The sequence below is a fragment of the Henningerozyma blattae genome, chromosome 8 (assembly GCF_000315915.1).
Source record: "Henningerozyma blattae CBS 6284 chromosome 8, complete genome".
Classification (NCBI taxonomy): Eukaryota; Fungi; Ascomycota; class Saccharomycetes; order Saccharomycetales; family Saccharomycetaceae; genus Henningerozyma; species Henningerozyma blattae.
The window spans coordinates 878871-892821 of record NC_020192.1 but is presented as its reverse complement, the minus strand read 5'-3'; the positions used below and the strand labels follow the sequence as shown (position 1 = coordinate 892821).

At 33.4% G+C, this 13951-nt stretch overlaps 7 protein-coding genes across 7 annotated transcripts; 1 reads left to right on the top strand and 6 right to left on the bottom strand.

Moving 5' to 3' along the window:
* Positions 1–221: 221 nt before the first annotated feature.
* MED8 (RNA polymerase II mediator complex subunit MED8) lies at positions 222–779 on the bottom strand (the record flags this gene model as incomplete). Its single annotated transcript, XM_004182120.1, has 1 exon — positions 222–779. One exon carries the CDS (start codon positions 777–779, stop codon positions 222–224), a length of 558 nt encoding a protein of 185 aa, XP_004182168.1.
* A 253-nt stretch (positions 780–1032) lies between these two features.
* ATP4 (F1F0 ATP synthase subunit 4) lies at positions 1033–1764 on the bottom strand (the record flags this gene model as incomplete). The annotated part of the gene is made up of 1 exon (XM_004182119.1): positions 1033–1764. One exon carries the CDS (start codon positions 1762–1764, stop codon positions 1033–1035), a length of 732 nt encoding a protein of 243 aa, XP_004182167.1.
* Positions 1765–2722: 958 nt separating this feature from the next.
* MSI1 (Msi1p) lies at positions 2723–3982 on the bottom strand (the record flags this gene model as incomplete). The annotated part of the gene is made up of 1 exon (XM_004182118.1): positions 2723–3982. The coding sequence occupies one exon, from the start codon at positions 3980–3982 to the stop codon at positions 2723–2725; it is 1260 nt and encodes a 419-aa protein (XP_004182166.1).
* A 251-nt stretch (positions 3983–4233) lies between these two features.
* On the bottom strand, positions 4234–5901 carry PGI1 (glucose-6-phosphate isomerase; the record flags this gene model as incomplete). The annotated part of the gene is made up of 1 exon (XM_004182117.1): positions 4234–5901. One exon carries the CDS (start codon positions 5899–5901, stop codon positions 4234–4236), a length of 1668 nt encoding a protein of 555 aa, XP_004182165.1.
* An 804-nt stretch (positions 5902–6705) lies between these two features.
* TBLA0H03630 (DUF5315 domain-containing protein) lies at positions 6706–7410 on the bottom strand (the record flags this gene model as incomplete). Its single annotated transcript, XM_004182116.1, has 1 exon — positions 6706–7410. One exon carries the CDS (start codon positions 7408–7410, stop codon positions 6706–6708), a length of 705 nt encoding a protein of 234 aa, XP_004182164.1.
* Positions 7411–7796: 386 nt separating this feature from the next.
* Positions 7797–10235, bottom strand: TAF5 (chromatin modification protein; the record flags this gene model as incomplete). The annotated part of the gene is made up of 1 exon (XM_004182115.1): positions 7797–10235. The coding sequence occupies one exon, from the start codon at positions 10233–10235 to the stop codon at positions 7797–7799; it is 2439 nt and encodes an 812-aa protein (XP_004182163.1).
* A 1346-nt stretch (positions 10236–11581) lies between these two features.
* Positions 11582–13825, top strand: TBLA0H03610 (uncharacterized protein; the record flags this gene model as incomplete). Its single annotated transcript, XM_004182114.1, has 1 exon — positions 11582–13825. One exon carries the CDS (start codon positions 11582–11584, stop codon positions 13823–13825), a length of 2244 nt encoding a protein of 747 aa, XP_004182162.1.
* Positions 13826–13951: the final 126 nt, after the last annotated feature.

Below are 13951 nucleotides of genomic sequence, written 5' to 3'. Positions count from 1 at the left end.
TGTACAAGTAAGTATATGGAAACCTTTTTAAATGTAATAATATAAGACTATTTTTGCTCATATATCTTGGATCAGATGTACCGGTTACCATTGTAAGTTGTAAATGCATCTCATATATAATATAGTCGCACAAAATACTTATCATTCAATCTTTAATAATACATACACACACACACACACACTTACTCACTCAGTCATATACATATGCGCTTGTATACAATTCAAACACCAGAGAAACAGAAACCAAGAACTTGTTCTGCAGCCGCTCTATCACTTGTTGTGGTACGTGTACGTACAGGCACAGCCATTCGAGGGTCTTCCTCTTCTTCATCGTCATGCAATGCACGTGCTGCTGCTACAGCTTGAACAGCCCAACGTCCATCGCGTGCATCATCATGAGGTGTAGTATCAGAACCTGCATCGATTGCACGTGCTAGCGCCGCATCTACTTCTGGAGTTCTTTTAGTTCTTAGTAATGCTAATAATAAAGCCTCTTGAGATGTTGTGGGAAAACTAGATGATGGGTAAGCGACTGCCGAACGCAAAGTGGAACGGAAATGCTGTAAAGTGGCAGCTGCTGATGCTAGTTGTGCTTGTGCTACTGCAAGTTGTGCATTTAAAGTATGTGCTGCAGGAGGACGAGGTTGTGCTAGTTCATCACGTAACCTTCGTAATGATTGTGCCAATTGTGCTAGTCTTAAACGAGCTGCATCAAGAGCTTGTGTAGGGATACCTGCAGAGGTCACATGAGGAGCTATCACGTGGGCTGAATCATCCATTATTTAAGGTTTTTTTTTATTTATTTTATTCTTTATCTTCTGTTTTAATTTCTCATTAGTTTTTTTTTTTCACGGATCGGTCAGTTTATATATACTTACAGTATAGAGAATATAGAATATAGAATATACATATATATATATATATTTATAATAATAATAATAATATAAATATACATGTATGTAAATGGAAAAATGGAATATATATATATAATTGATATACAAGAAAAAATAGGGTCATGTTACGTACATTACATTAACGCAACAAATTTTCAATTTCTGTAACACTTTCGTTCAATACTTGTTCTTGGAACTTAGAATCGCCCAACATGCTTTCAATACGATCCTTAACACTAGCAACCAATTGCTTTTGTTGCAATTTCTTGATATTATCTTCATGTCTGACCCAAGAATCCAAAACACTCTTGGCCTCGGTGGCTAATTCAACACGTTGTTGTAGTTCAAAAGCTTCAGCTTCTAATTCAACAGTTTCCCTTGAAACATCAAATAAAAGCTTGGTAGTGTCTACAACACTATCAAGACTTTTGACATCTTCAATTCTTTCCTTGACAGCGTTCATATGCTTTTCTCTAGATGAGTTCAAGATAGAACTGACCTTGTTCATTCTTTCATTGGCAAAATCACCATATAATGGACTGATATATTTGGCTACCAAACCCATAAACCCAAGGAAGGTCAATACAAGGATACTTTCATCGGAAATAACATACAATTCATTGGAGATAGCATAGACACTGGCAGCTGCACCAGTAACTAAGATACCGGTCTTGGATAATATAGAAGATCCTGGTAAACTGTTGATAATAGATGTGGCCTTGATGGAAGGACTCACAGGAGTCTTTTCGTTGGAACGAGGAGTAGTGGAAGACAATGGACGGATATTCTTCAAAGAAGTACTAGTGGATTTGAAAAGACTAGAACGTAACAGTTGACGGTTCACAGCATACTTGGTTACTAGATTGGACATCTTGCTTTAGCTTTATTTTTTTTTTTCTAATTTTTTTTAATTTGTATTGATTTACTCTTGTCTGTCTGTATCTCTTTTTTATTGTTTTCTAATATAAACCTCGTTTTCTCCCTTTTTATTCCAATAGATTTCGATGTTTCCGAATTTCGGGTATTTAAGACAAGGTGAATTTTGAAAAAAAAAATAGTAGTCCGTCAGGGTAATTAAAGGGTACATATAATAGAAGAAGTATTGATGAGTTATTATTAACTTAAATAATTATTCACTAGATATTTACATAGGGGAATTCTCGAGTATTTTTAATGGAATAAAATTTGAAGAGTTATTTGAATACCCAAAGAAAGAAAAAAAAATATTTTAATTCTAAACAAGAATATCTTGAATCTCAGTGTAAATAAGTTTGATCCATTAAAAACAAATATTTTGTTGGTAGTTAATTTTCTAATTTTTAAATCAATATCTAAAAGTATAGTCCGTTGATCTTTTATAATTGTAGAGAAGAATGCCATTCCTGATACCCGTCACTAACTATTGTTAAATTAGTATAAAAAAATTATTGTCTATACTCAAGGAACATCTACCAATAGATGCAATTACAATTTTGCTTCCAATTTGATGATAGGGATTTCTTATGCTTATTTTGTCTATTGAAAAGAAAGATATTACTAAAAAACTTAATGTTTCTATATAATATACATTCAAAAATCAAGCCCGTTATTGAAAAGTTAGGTGATCTTCTTGTCAATTTATAATCACCTTAAGTACAGCTTATTCATACCTATTCTATCTTATTGCAAATTTAAAGAATGAAGAATTTAATATGACAAAAATTAGGGCATCAATAATCTCATCAACATTTGCGTAAATTTGGTTAAAGTTTGTGTAAAATTTAACGATTTAACATTACGATGTTACATCTTCATATTCATTAGAAATATCCAAAATACTCCCATTATCGTTACAATTTAGTCTCTACTAAATGTTTGGCAGGTTTCCAAATTTGTATAGAATTATCACTACCAACACTACATAATAACCATGGATCATGCAAATCCCAAGATAAATCATTAATGCCCAACATATGTCCCCCATGGATAAATATAGGTTCTTCTTCATTGCTAATATCCCATAATTTGACTAATCCATCTTCTTGTCCACCTGAAGCGATCATTTCATTCATTAACGGACTCCATTCAATAGTAGAAATAGATGATCCATGATATAAATTCCTTATAGGTTTATTTAGCTTTCGAATATCCCAAAGATTAATTATACCATTAGAGTCCCCCGAAGCTAATAGCATCGCATTTTCATAATTGAATTTGCACGAATTTATACCACCATTGTGATTCCCTTGTTCAATACTATTAACAATACCCTCTTTCCTAGTATCAAATACAGCCATCTTATTATTTTCACCACAAGTGGCAAAGATAGAATTATGTCCATTCATCCATGTTACTTCATTACATCCGAGATCATCAAAATTTGTATCCCAAATTGTATTATTGATCTCTCTATTCTTACTAGAAAATTCTTTTTGAAAATCCCAAAGATGAATATTACCATTGCTTTCACATGATAATAATTGACCCTCTTGCTGTGGATTCCATGCTATTGATAGACATTCGAATTCATCGTTTTTTGTCCCATCTTCTATAACAAATTTGCGTTGTTTTGCCAATTTAGCCTCATAAGCTTTACTGCCACTGCTAAATCTTGCTGATGTAGTAGTGGATAATTTAGAACCTCTCTTGGTCCGATCAAATATATATATACACCCGTTAGATGATGCACAACCAATGATATCGGGATTTTGAGGCATATATCGAGCTTTATTACAATCTCCTTCAGGAAATGTAATACTTATATCAGTTATTAAATTCTTGGATGGGAATTTGATTCGATTATCAGGTTTGAATTCCATTTCATCCATATCAAAATTATTTAACGATGACCAATCTAAATGGTTTAATGTAGAGATATGAGAAATATAAATACTTTCATCATCAGGTATTTGTGATGAGGTAAAAGTAGACAATAACAAACGATGTGTGTCATTGGATTTATCAATATCAGGGAAGAATTGGCACGTTAACGATGGCCATTTGTTAGAATTTGTATTTAAATAATCATATAGTAATTTAGTATTTTTTTTCCAATGAGAATATCGTTGTTGTAAGTCGTTGGAAATGGAAGTAGAATTTTCAATCTCCATATTAATGAATGGATTATTATGTATGGTTGGTCTATCTTTAGTTAATCTTTTTTTCAAAAAAATAAGTTTTATTTTTTGAGCGAATCATCGTGATATAATCATAAGCGAGATTTAAATTAGAGTAAATCAAAATTCATAAAAACATATAGGTTAAAAGTTAAATTAAAATCATATATATCATACGTAAGCAATGGGATGTATAAGAAAAAATTATATATAGTAGCATATCAAATATTTAATGATGGCTCTTTTTACATCCATTGTTTGAATTGGTTGATTAAACCGTTGGTAGATTCATCATGAGCCTTGACGATTTCAGAACCTTCTAATTCCTTACCGATAACCTTGGCTAAGACCTTACCTAATTCAACACCCCATTGGTCGAAGGAGTTGATGTTCCAGATAGCACCTTCAGTGAAGGTAACGTGTTCGTAGTAAGCAATCAAAGAACCCAAAGTAGCTGGAGTGATCTTTTGAGCCAAGATTGAAGTAGTTGGCCTGTTACCAGAGAAGATCTTGTGTGGAACTAAACCACCAGTAGCACCTTCAGCTTCGACTTGAGCAGCATCCTTACCGACCATTAAAGCTTCAGCTTGAGCAAAGAAGTTGGAAGCCAACATCTTTTGGTGTAATTTGGATTCAATTGGGTTATGGGATTGAGCAGCTAAGATGAAATCGGATGGAATGATCTTGGTACCTTGGTGAACCAATTGGAAGAAAGAGTGTTGAGCGTTGGTAGCTGGTTCACCGAATAAGATAGAACCAGTAGAGTAGTTAGCGAAAACATTACCACGGGTAACAGATTTACCGTTAGATTCCATGGATAATTGTTGTAAGTAAGCTGGGAATCTGTGTAAGTATTGGTCGAATGGAGCAACTAAATGAGTTTGAGCATCGAAGAAATTGTTGTACCAGACGGATAATAAACCACCCAATAATGGAATGTTTTCTTCTAATGGAGTTTCAGTGAAATGCTTGTCAACGGCTTCAGCACCCTTTAAGAATTCTTCGAATCTATCGTAGCCAATATATAAGGCAACAGATAAACCAATAGAAGACCAAACAGAGTAACGACCACCAACCCAAGAGTCGAAACCGAACATATTTTTAGTGTCAATACCAAATTCACCAACAGCCTTTTCGTTGGTAGATAAAGCAGCGAAATGCTTAGCAATGTGAGCTGGGTTGTTACCAGTCTTGGACAAGAACCAGTTCTTAGCAGAAGTAGCATTGGTAATAGTTTCAGCAGTGGTGAATGTCTTAGAAGCAATCAAGAACAAGGTGGTTTCTGGGTCGACAACCTTTAAAGTTTCAGCAATGTGAGTACCATCGATGTTAGAAACAAAATGAACTTTGATGTCAGTAGCGTAATGTTTCAAAGCTTCAGTGACCATAACTGGACCTAAATCGGAACCACCAATACCGATGTTAATAACATCAGTGATCTTCTTACCGGTGTAACCTTTCCAAGCACCAGAACGGACTTCTTCAGAGAATTCCTTCATGTGCTTCAAGACAGCATCGACTTCTGGAGCAACGTTCTTACCGTCAACATACATTGGCTTGTTAGCTCTGTTTCTTAAAGCAACATGGTAAACAGCACGGTCTTCAGTGTAGTTAATGTGATCACCCTTGAACATAGCATCCCTTAAACCAGTGACTTTAGCTTCCTTGGCCAATTCAATTAAAGCAGCCTTAACTTCATCGTTAACTAAATTCTTGGAGAAATCAAATAAGATCTTGGAACCATCGAAGTTAGTGAAAGTGTGAGAGAATTTTTCAAAACGTTTAGCATCCTTGGCGAATTCTTGCTTGACAGAGATATTCTTACCAGAAGCATCGTACAAAGCTTGTAATTTCTTCCAAGCTGGCAATTCAGTAGCCAATTTGAAGTCAGAGAAAGTGTTTTGAGAAGCCATTTTTTGGTTTTAGTTCTTGATATGCTAATGAAAAGATTAACAGTCAGAGGACTTAGTTAAAAAAATAAGGTCAAGATATAAAAGTTAAACAAGATGATTTAAAAACAATGAATCCCATAGTAAAGAAAAGTCAAAGAGAAAGACTATCGAGACATTTAATTGAAAACTCTCGAAGTTTTAAAGCACATTAAATAAAATCATATAATTGTCGGGGGAAGAGGCATTAATGGTAAAAAACAAACACACTTCATGAATTCCACAAAATTAGCTAAAATGAATGTGGGAGTGTAAATAAATATCAACACAATAAATATACCCACTTACTAGAAGCAGAAAATGAAACCCACATCTCCATGCATCTGACGAAATGTCAAATGCCGTCCACGCCATTATACAATAGCACCCGGGTTTGTGACAATTAATAATCCATAAAAAAAGTTCAACTGAAAATTCGCGTATTAGGTACGTGTTTGTAGGTGTTGAAGAACGCTACTTAAACCTGTAGGGGTGTAAGCATAACCTCTGTTCCTCTTGCAGTAGTCACTAATCCTAGGCCTTTCTTTCTCGATATGCATCGATATTTTTTCGGTTAGTAAGGCTGACTGTAGTTTCTACTATTATGATGAAACATCTGCTGAGAAGCTGCCGAAATCTTTACAACATACCACCATTGTATATCCAGTATATTTCTTCACAATGTTGTATATTTTTTTTTCACCGAAATTCCGGTTTGGGCAAGACAAGCTGTTTCCATCACCCGTACACCTGGCATCCTCTACCACACGTGACTGAAACTTTTCAACCTTAACCTCGGAGTTCTCTAATGATACTGATGAGCTCTTCAATATAACGGTCCTCACTGGCGGTTACAGCAGGGCCAGCTGCTGCTCCAGAATGAACAACACTTGTACCTCCAGTAGCTATCCCTGTAATAGTAGGAGATGCATTTTCAGGTGCACTACCATTGCTACGTTCAGCTTGTGTTGCACGCTCTACCAATTCATTATGATGGTCTCTCATTGTCTTTAAAAGATTAGTATGCGCTTCTCTTAGACGAATTAATTGTGGTTCTAGTTCTCCTGGGAAAGTGTTGGTGGTACCAGCGCTAGTCTGTGCCGCCAAGCGTTTGACGTCGTCTAAAACATCGATTTCACTCCATAATCTGTCTTGACTGTCAACGTTATGTTGACTGCTTAATACTCTAGGGCTTGAATTGTCATCCAATGATGTATTGTCATTTTCTATCTCGCTCGCATAATTAGCTTGATCGGCAGATGGGCCTTCATTTTTCTTGTTGGATTTTCTTTTAGATTTTGAGCCTGATTTGTTGCCGCTGGAGTTTTTCTTCAGCACTCGAGAATATGGATCATTATTGGGTATAGTACGTGGAATAGTGCCATATAATTGAGCTTGGCGTGCCTCTTCTGCAAACTCTTCATAATCTTCTTCCATACTGAGTTGCTTCTTTAAAGAGTTATCGGAATCTTGGCTCGATTGTGTTGTATTCATCGTGATATTGAATTTTTTAACGTATGAGAGATGTAATAAATACTGTTCATAGGTATTTGTTCGTGGTGTGAACTGTCTTGTAATCTCTTGGTATTGTTATCACTATTACCCTTCTTGTTTTATTTATAGTTCCTTAGCTATTTAACCGCAGTTAAAAAAAATAAAGAACCAGAAAGATGGCATTTTAAGTTACCCTCCTTTGATGTAAAATAATCGTATAAACAAAAAAATTATTATTAAACTTAATATATACCTTCTGTTGATTACTTTTGTTAAAGGTTCATTTATTTATAGTTACAATTATATTATATAATATGATGGTTGTACAGGTATACATATGAATATATATATATGTATAAATATATTTATGTTGATTTCATTATTTCTCATTCTAAATAAGCTCCTCCAGCTAATACTAAATTGCTTCTTGTGAATTTAACTTTGAAAATAGGTGTCTTCTTTGTATAGAATGATGCTAACAGATCGGTAGTAGGTATCACTGTCCTTCTACGGCCATATTCTTTTATATCTTGATTTACACTAGTACTCATGGTATCAAACCAATCAACATCTACTACTTCACTATCATCTGTTGTTGGATTAGAGTTTGTAGTGCCTGAAGAAGGGTTATTGTTGGCATTAGCGCTTGGTTTAAATAAATCCCATACTCTTACTGATTGATCTGCCCCGCTGCTAACTAGTAGGTTACCTTCTTTAGAATAAGTTAAAGAATAAACTGCATTCTTACCGTGACCTCTTAATGATTTTAATCTCTTACCACTACCAATATCCCATACATTGATGGTACCATCATCACTACCAGTAGTTAGCCATCTACCATCTGGTGAAACTGCAGTACTTACCACAGCAGAAGTATGACCCAAAAATAATCTTACACTATCACCTGTGCTAATATCCCACATACGACATGTCTTATCACTACTACCTGTAAATACATAATAGCCATTTGGATGGAATGAAACACAATCAACATCATTTAAATGGCCAGCAAAAATACGCAATGGGAAGATATGATCACACGACCATAGACGAGCTGTTTGATCATGAGAAGCTGTAGCAAAATAATGTCCCAATGGTGAAAATTGAACATCCCAAATTGGATGGTTGTGACCCTTATAACTTACTAATGCTGTATGTGTATCTAATGACCATAACCTTACTGTTTTATCTTCAGACCCAGAAATCAAGTATCTGTTATCAGGACTGAAACTAGTAGAATAAACTGTACCACTATGACCAATTAAAGTAGCAGATAATTCGTTATCCATATGTGTTAATGATCTATCTGTTATTGTAATTCTATTTCTATCTTTATTTGCCTGTGTAAATTTAGTATTTAACGAAGTACCATCCAATGACCAAATTTTAATATAACTGTCTTGGAAACCAGTGGAAGCCAATCGACAATCATCGCTAAACTCCAGGGAAGTCATATCTTGATTTGTATTATGAAAAGTGTACATACATACACTTGGCAAGGAATTAGGGTTTGTATCTAATCTTATACTTTCTCTAGATTCACGTACTTTTTGAATTTCTAATCTAATATCTAATGCTGTCTTTGTAGGAAGTGGGATAGAATCTGCTGATGGTGACATCATATCAGCTTCTTTAGGTTTAGTTAGTAGTGATGTTCTATCATCTAAATTCACGTCATCTTTATCGTTGGTAGTTGCTTCATCTCTATTAGAACCATCTCTATTGGTATCACTTTTTTTCACTTCATTATTCATTTCTTTATATTCTTGAACCAGAGATTTTTTATATTCTACTTCCTCAGAATTGCCTGCTTCTTTTTGAAGTTGGTTACGTTCTTGTTCATCTTTAATTTTCAATTCTGTTTCAACTTCTTTTTTAAATTCTTCTTCTTTTGGAAAAGGCCCTAGTTTTACAGGAGCAGAATTTATACTTGAATCTATTGTAGTACCAGAGCCAGGCTCCGTCGAATGTTTAATACCATCACCTAATTTGTCTCTAGACGTAACTGTATCAACTACATTTGGTTCTAAATGTTGATTTATTAAACTTATTATTAAAGAACCTCCCACACTTTCATTTTCATTTAAGAAATATAAAACCAAATTTAAGGTAGTTCTTGACATAGTTACACGATATTTATTATTCTGGAAAGAGCTGGCTAATTCGTTTTCTTTAATATGATCAATCGAATTGACACTAAACAATCTATTAATTTCACTTCCATGATAAACTCTATAATCAACAGAATACTTATCAAAGAATCGACGTGCATGAACAGGATTTTTAGCGACCAAAGTCAAAAACATGTAAATAAAAATCGGATACATGATGTAAGTTAATTCACTTCTATAAATTTCTAATGATGAATCAACCCAATTTTTCAAAATGGAATAAGCACGAATACAACTCTCTGGAGAAGTGGCATTTTGCAAGTTTTCATAAGAAATGATTTCACCATCGGAATTTCTCTTTGCTGGTACTGGATTGCTTACAGGTCTGACATGTTTCTCAGCAGTAGCTGGAGTAGTAGAAGGTTCAGGTAAGGTTCCAGACTTGGGACTTGCTGGACTGTTTTTATTTTGTGGGGTTAATGTACGTCCACTCTCAGCTCTTAGCATAGCCTCAGTACGATGGTAACCCTTTTTATTAAGATATTCCAATACAATACGATTTAAATCGGATGCTGAGAATGGTCCATTAAGCTTGCTTTGACCTGTGGAAGGTCTAGATGGAGTCCCACTAGATTGGGAAGTACCATTTGCTTGCTTGGCATTTTTGGTATCAGCCACATTTGGCTTCGCTGATTGGCTAGGATCTTGAGACATATCGATTGCACCTTCTCAAAAAAAAAGTACTGATTCCAAATGTATTCCCTTTAGTGTCTCTTATTGTTAAACGCGTTTGCTTTATTTAGAATCATCACCAATATTTTAATGTATTATATTTCAAGTAGTTGACGCTTAATTTTTCAGTCCACGTGATATCACGAGATACGAGAAAATTTCACAAAAATTGTATCTGATTTTTTTCCAAAGCATAGTAAAATTATAAAGATTATACCTATTTTTTAAAAAGGAGAGCAGATTCCCAGACAAAACAAGATATGAAGAAGACAAGATATAACACAGGCTTGGATTATAGTTATTTTCCATAATTTTTTATTTTCTATTGTTTTACTTTAATAAACTATCAGGTTATTATGCATACCTTACTTTGTTTTTATTAAAATAAAACAAAAATATGAGCTATAAAGGTCAAAATTAAATTTAAAGGAACGTTTTCTGGATCATGTATAGATCATCATTTTACAGGTGATGGTCTCATCTATAAAATAAATCTTCTAAAATGGCGGTTTGAGAATGTATTTTCTATTTCAGATCTTAATTTGAGTCCCCTTTTTCTAGACTTAGATATATCCCAAAATGTACTCCGTTAGTGTTGTACATCCTTCCACCCAGCTTCCTCTAGTAACTGAAGGTAAGTAAGATATAAAAATTCTTCATTTACTACTAGCATGACTCAAATTCCAAATCACCCTTTTAAGCTCGAGCCAATTTCTACATTACACCAATACGCATATCAATAGGTCAAAATTAGAAGCATACCCGGAATGATTGATTGGAGTGTGTTATTATGAATTATATCCCAAGATAAGTAACGTTTTAATATGCCATTTACGTGACAGGTTTGTTACAGGGCCCACTTAGTTACGATTTCTCCCACGTCACATTTTTAAGCATGTTCCAATAGCTCCACTAATACAAAATAACAAGGCTGTAACTATTGAGTTGTCGGCGTTTAATTATTAAACATGACTTGGAAGGGGTTGTATAGGCGTATGTTTAGATCTTTTTTGGATCCGTGTGAATGGCCAACTAAATTGGTTGACCTCGTTTGGTTAAGAACTAATTAAAATATATATATATATACATATATGTACATGAACTTTGCACCTATAATTGAGTAAAGATTGGTAAAGCTAAGACCCAAAGATATATCAAACTCTCAATTCGATGTTAGCATATAATTATTTACTGGTGGTGTTTATATACTAAGTTAAGATAACTGTGTTTAATAATAGTAAAATTAAAAACAAAAAAAAAAATAATAATTAGATCATTAAAAAAATTAAAAAGAAAAAAGAAAATAAATTATATATATCTGAACATTGATGGACTTGTATCAAACCGCTACGAATAATACCAATGAAAAAACTCCGCCAGGTATTTCTTCTTCGTTAAAATCAACAGTTGAAAATCAACTAAGACATTATTTAAAACAACAGGATAAATTAGCTTCAAATTTCAATTCACCTGCCCTTGTTTCTGGATTTTCAACAATTGTTCAATTTCTTCTTCAATACTACTGTAATGTTGACTTAATCGATGTTGCATCTATTAAATTAATAGATATGTATACAACTAATAAGAATGCAAATATGTTGATCGTAAGAAAAACGCAATTAACGCAATCAACAGGATTAGTAAAAGCAGAATATTATCAAGAATTACAAAGAGATGAAGACATTACACAATGTCCTGTGTTTGCTTTAACCATGTTTATGTTTTTAGTTTGGCATAATCCCAAGATTCCTATCACTGCTCAAAATTTTGAAAGTTTCCCACTATTAGATCCCAGTTCAATCATTAATAATATCTTTAACCCATTAAAAAGTCATATATATTCAACTCCTGAAAACCTCACAGATCAAAATGATTTTTTAATCAATAAGAAATTACGATTTGATAATAATGGAAACAATTTTGATAAGGTTTTGAGTAATATGGTATTTCCTTGGCTGCCAAAATTAAGAAGTGATATGAAATATTACCACAGAACTAATTTTAAATTATATTCGTTTTGTAATTTATTTGAATTCTTTGGACGTGTATTTATTCAGGATTGTACTTATTTATCTCGAAGTCCAAATATATATGGAAATTTACTTCATTATGTACAGTCTTTCTTTCCTCAATTTGAAAATATTTTGCACTCAAAGAGTATTAACGACACTCATGCAGGGTCAAATACAAAAAATGTATGCTCAAGTAATAATTTTAAAGATGAATTAAGTGAGAATAAAAAAATTCTTGATAAACAAATACAAGATACATTAGAACGAAATATTTTTTTAGGGCGTGCCGTTGATGATATGCAAAACGATTTATCTGCCATGAAAATGAGCTGCAATACAATGATAGATCTACAATTAAAAGTACTTAATAATTTACAATCTGAACAGGAAGATAACCGTTTACAAAATAATAAAAATAATAGTTTAAACTCAACTTCTGTAACAAGTGAAAATATAAGGAAACCACAAGAGAGTTCTTCACTGACAATCCCTTCTCAAACTTACCCCTCTAAATTAAATCGCACAGATATACAAGCTACATCACTTACACGTTCCAGTATAGAGTCACAAAAACCCAAAACACCCCCTTCAATAGATATGTCAGGAAGCAAATCTGTCCACATATTACCTCCAATTATCAACAAAACGCCAACGGCCCCAAAGAATAAAACAGATAACCCCTCTATTCAATTTTTGTCACCCGGCTTGAGTGTTACTGTTTCAAGTTCTCATTCTTTTAAAGCAAATGCTCTGCAAAGTTTGACTAATGATATTAATATTGGAAATTACAAATTGAATACTAATATCACATCACCAAAAACGATTAAAAACTTGGTTACATCAGCAAGTCATGAAACAGATCATGTCATGCCAAAACTCCAACAAAAGCATTTACTTCAATCGTTGCCTGAGTCCGATAATAATGGAATTACTCAATATAAGAAACAAAAAATTACTCCTTTAAAGATAAATAACGAACCACAAAATAATTCTATGGATTATAGACCTTTCATATCTGGGTCAAATAATGACTCATCTACCCAATCGATTACAGCTCCACGCCCATCGATACCAATACCTAATTCATTTAGTCCTTCATCAAATAATATTAGCACTACTACTAATAATGATATAAATCCACCTGAAAAAGATAATACGACATATTTGAAAAATTCATTTGCAGCAACTATATGGGATGTTTATAGAGATTGGTATATTGGCTCCTCTGGAACGCTTTCGATTAAAGAACAATTAATCAATAACAATTTTAATATAAATTTGGTCAAAAAAAATGTTTTTAATTTTGAAGCTAAAAGTTTACTAATGAAATATGTTGAGATGGAATGTAGTAATTCTATCTCGAATGGAAGGTTCTCAGATTCCAATAAAACACGGGATGAGATCAGAAAAATAATCGTTCGAGATGTCGATAGTTTTATGAATTTGAATGGTATGACTTTGGAAACATTAATCTTACATCTGAATAATTCTACACGTCAAAACACATCTATATACAAAGACTTGAAAACCTGGGAAGTTAATACCCTTAATGATAACTAATTCATTGAATGCCACGCTAAGACCTTTTCGAATAATAAACAATATTATAGATTTTATACAAATTTCGTCACTTTTGCATTATATACCACTATTATTTTTCACAGCTTAAGCTTAACCAATAGAAAT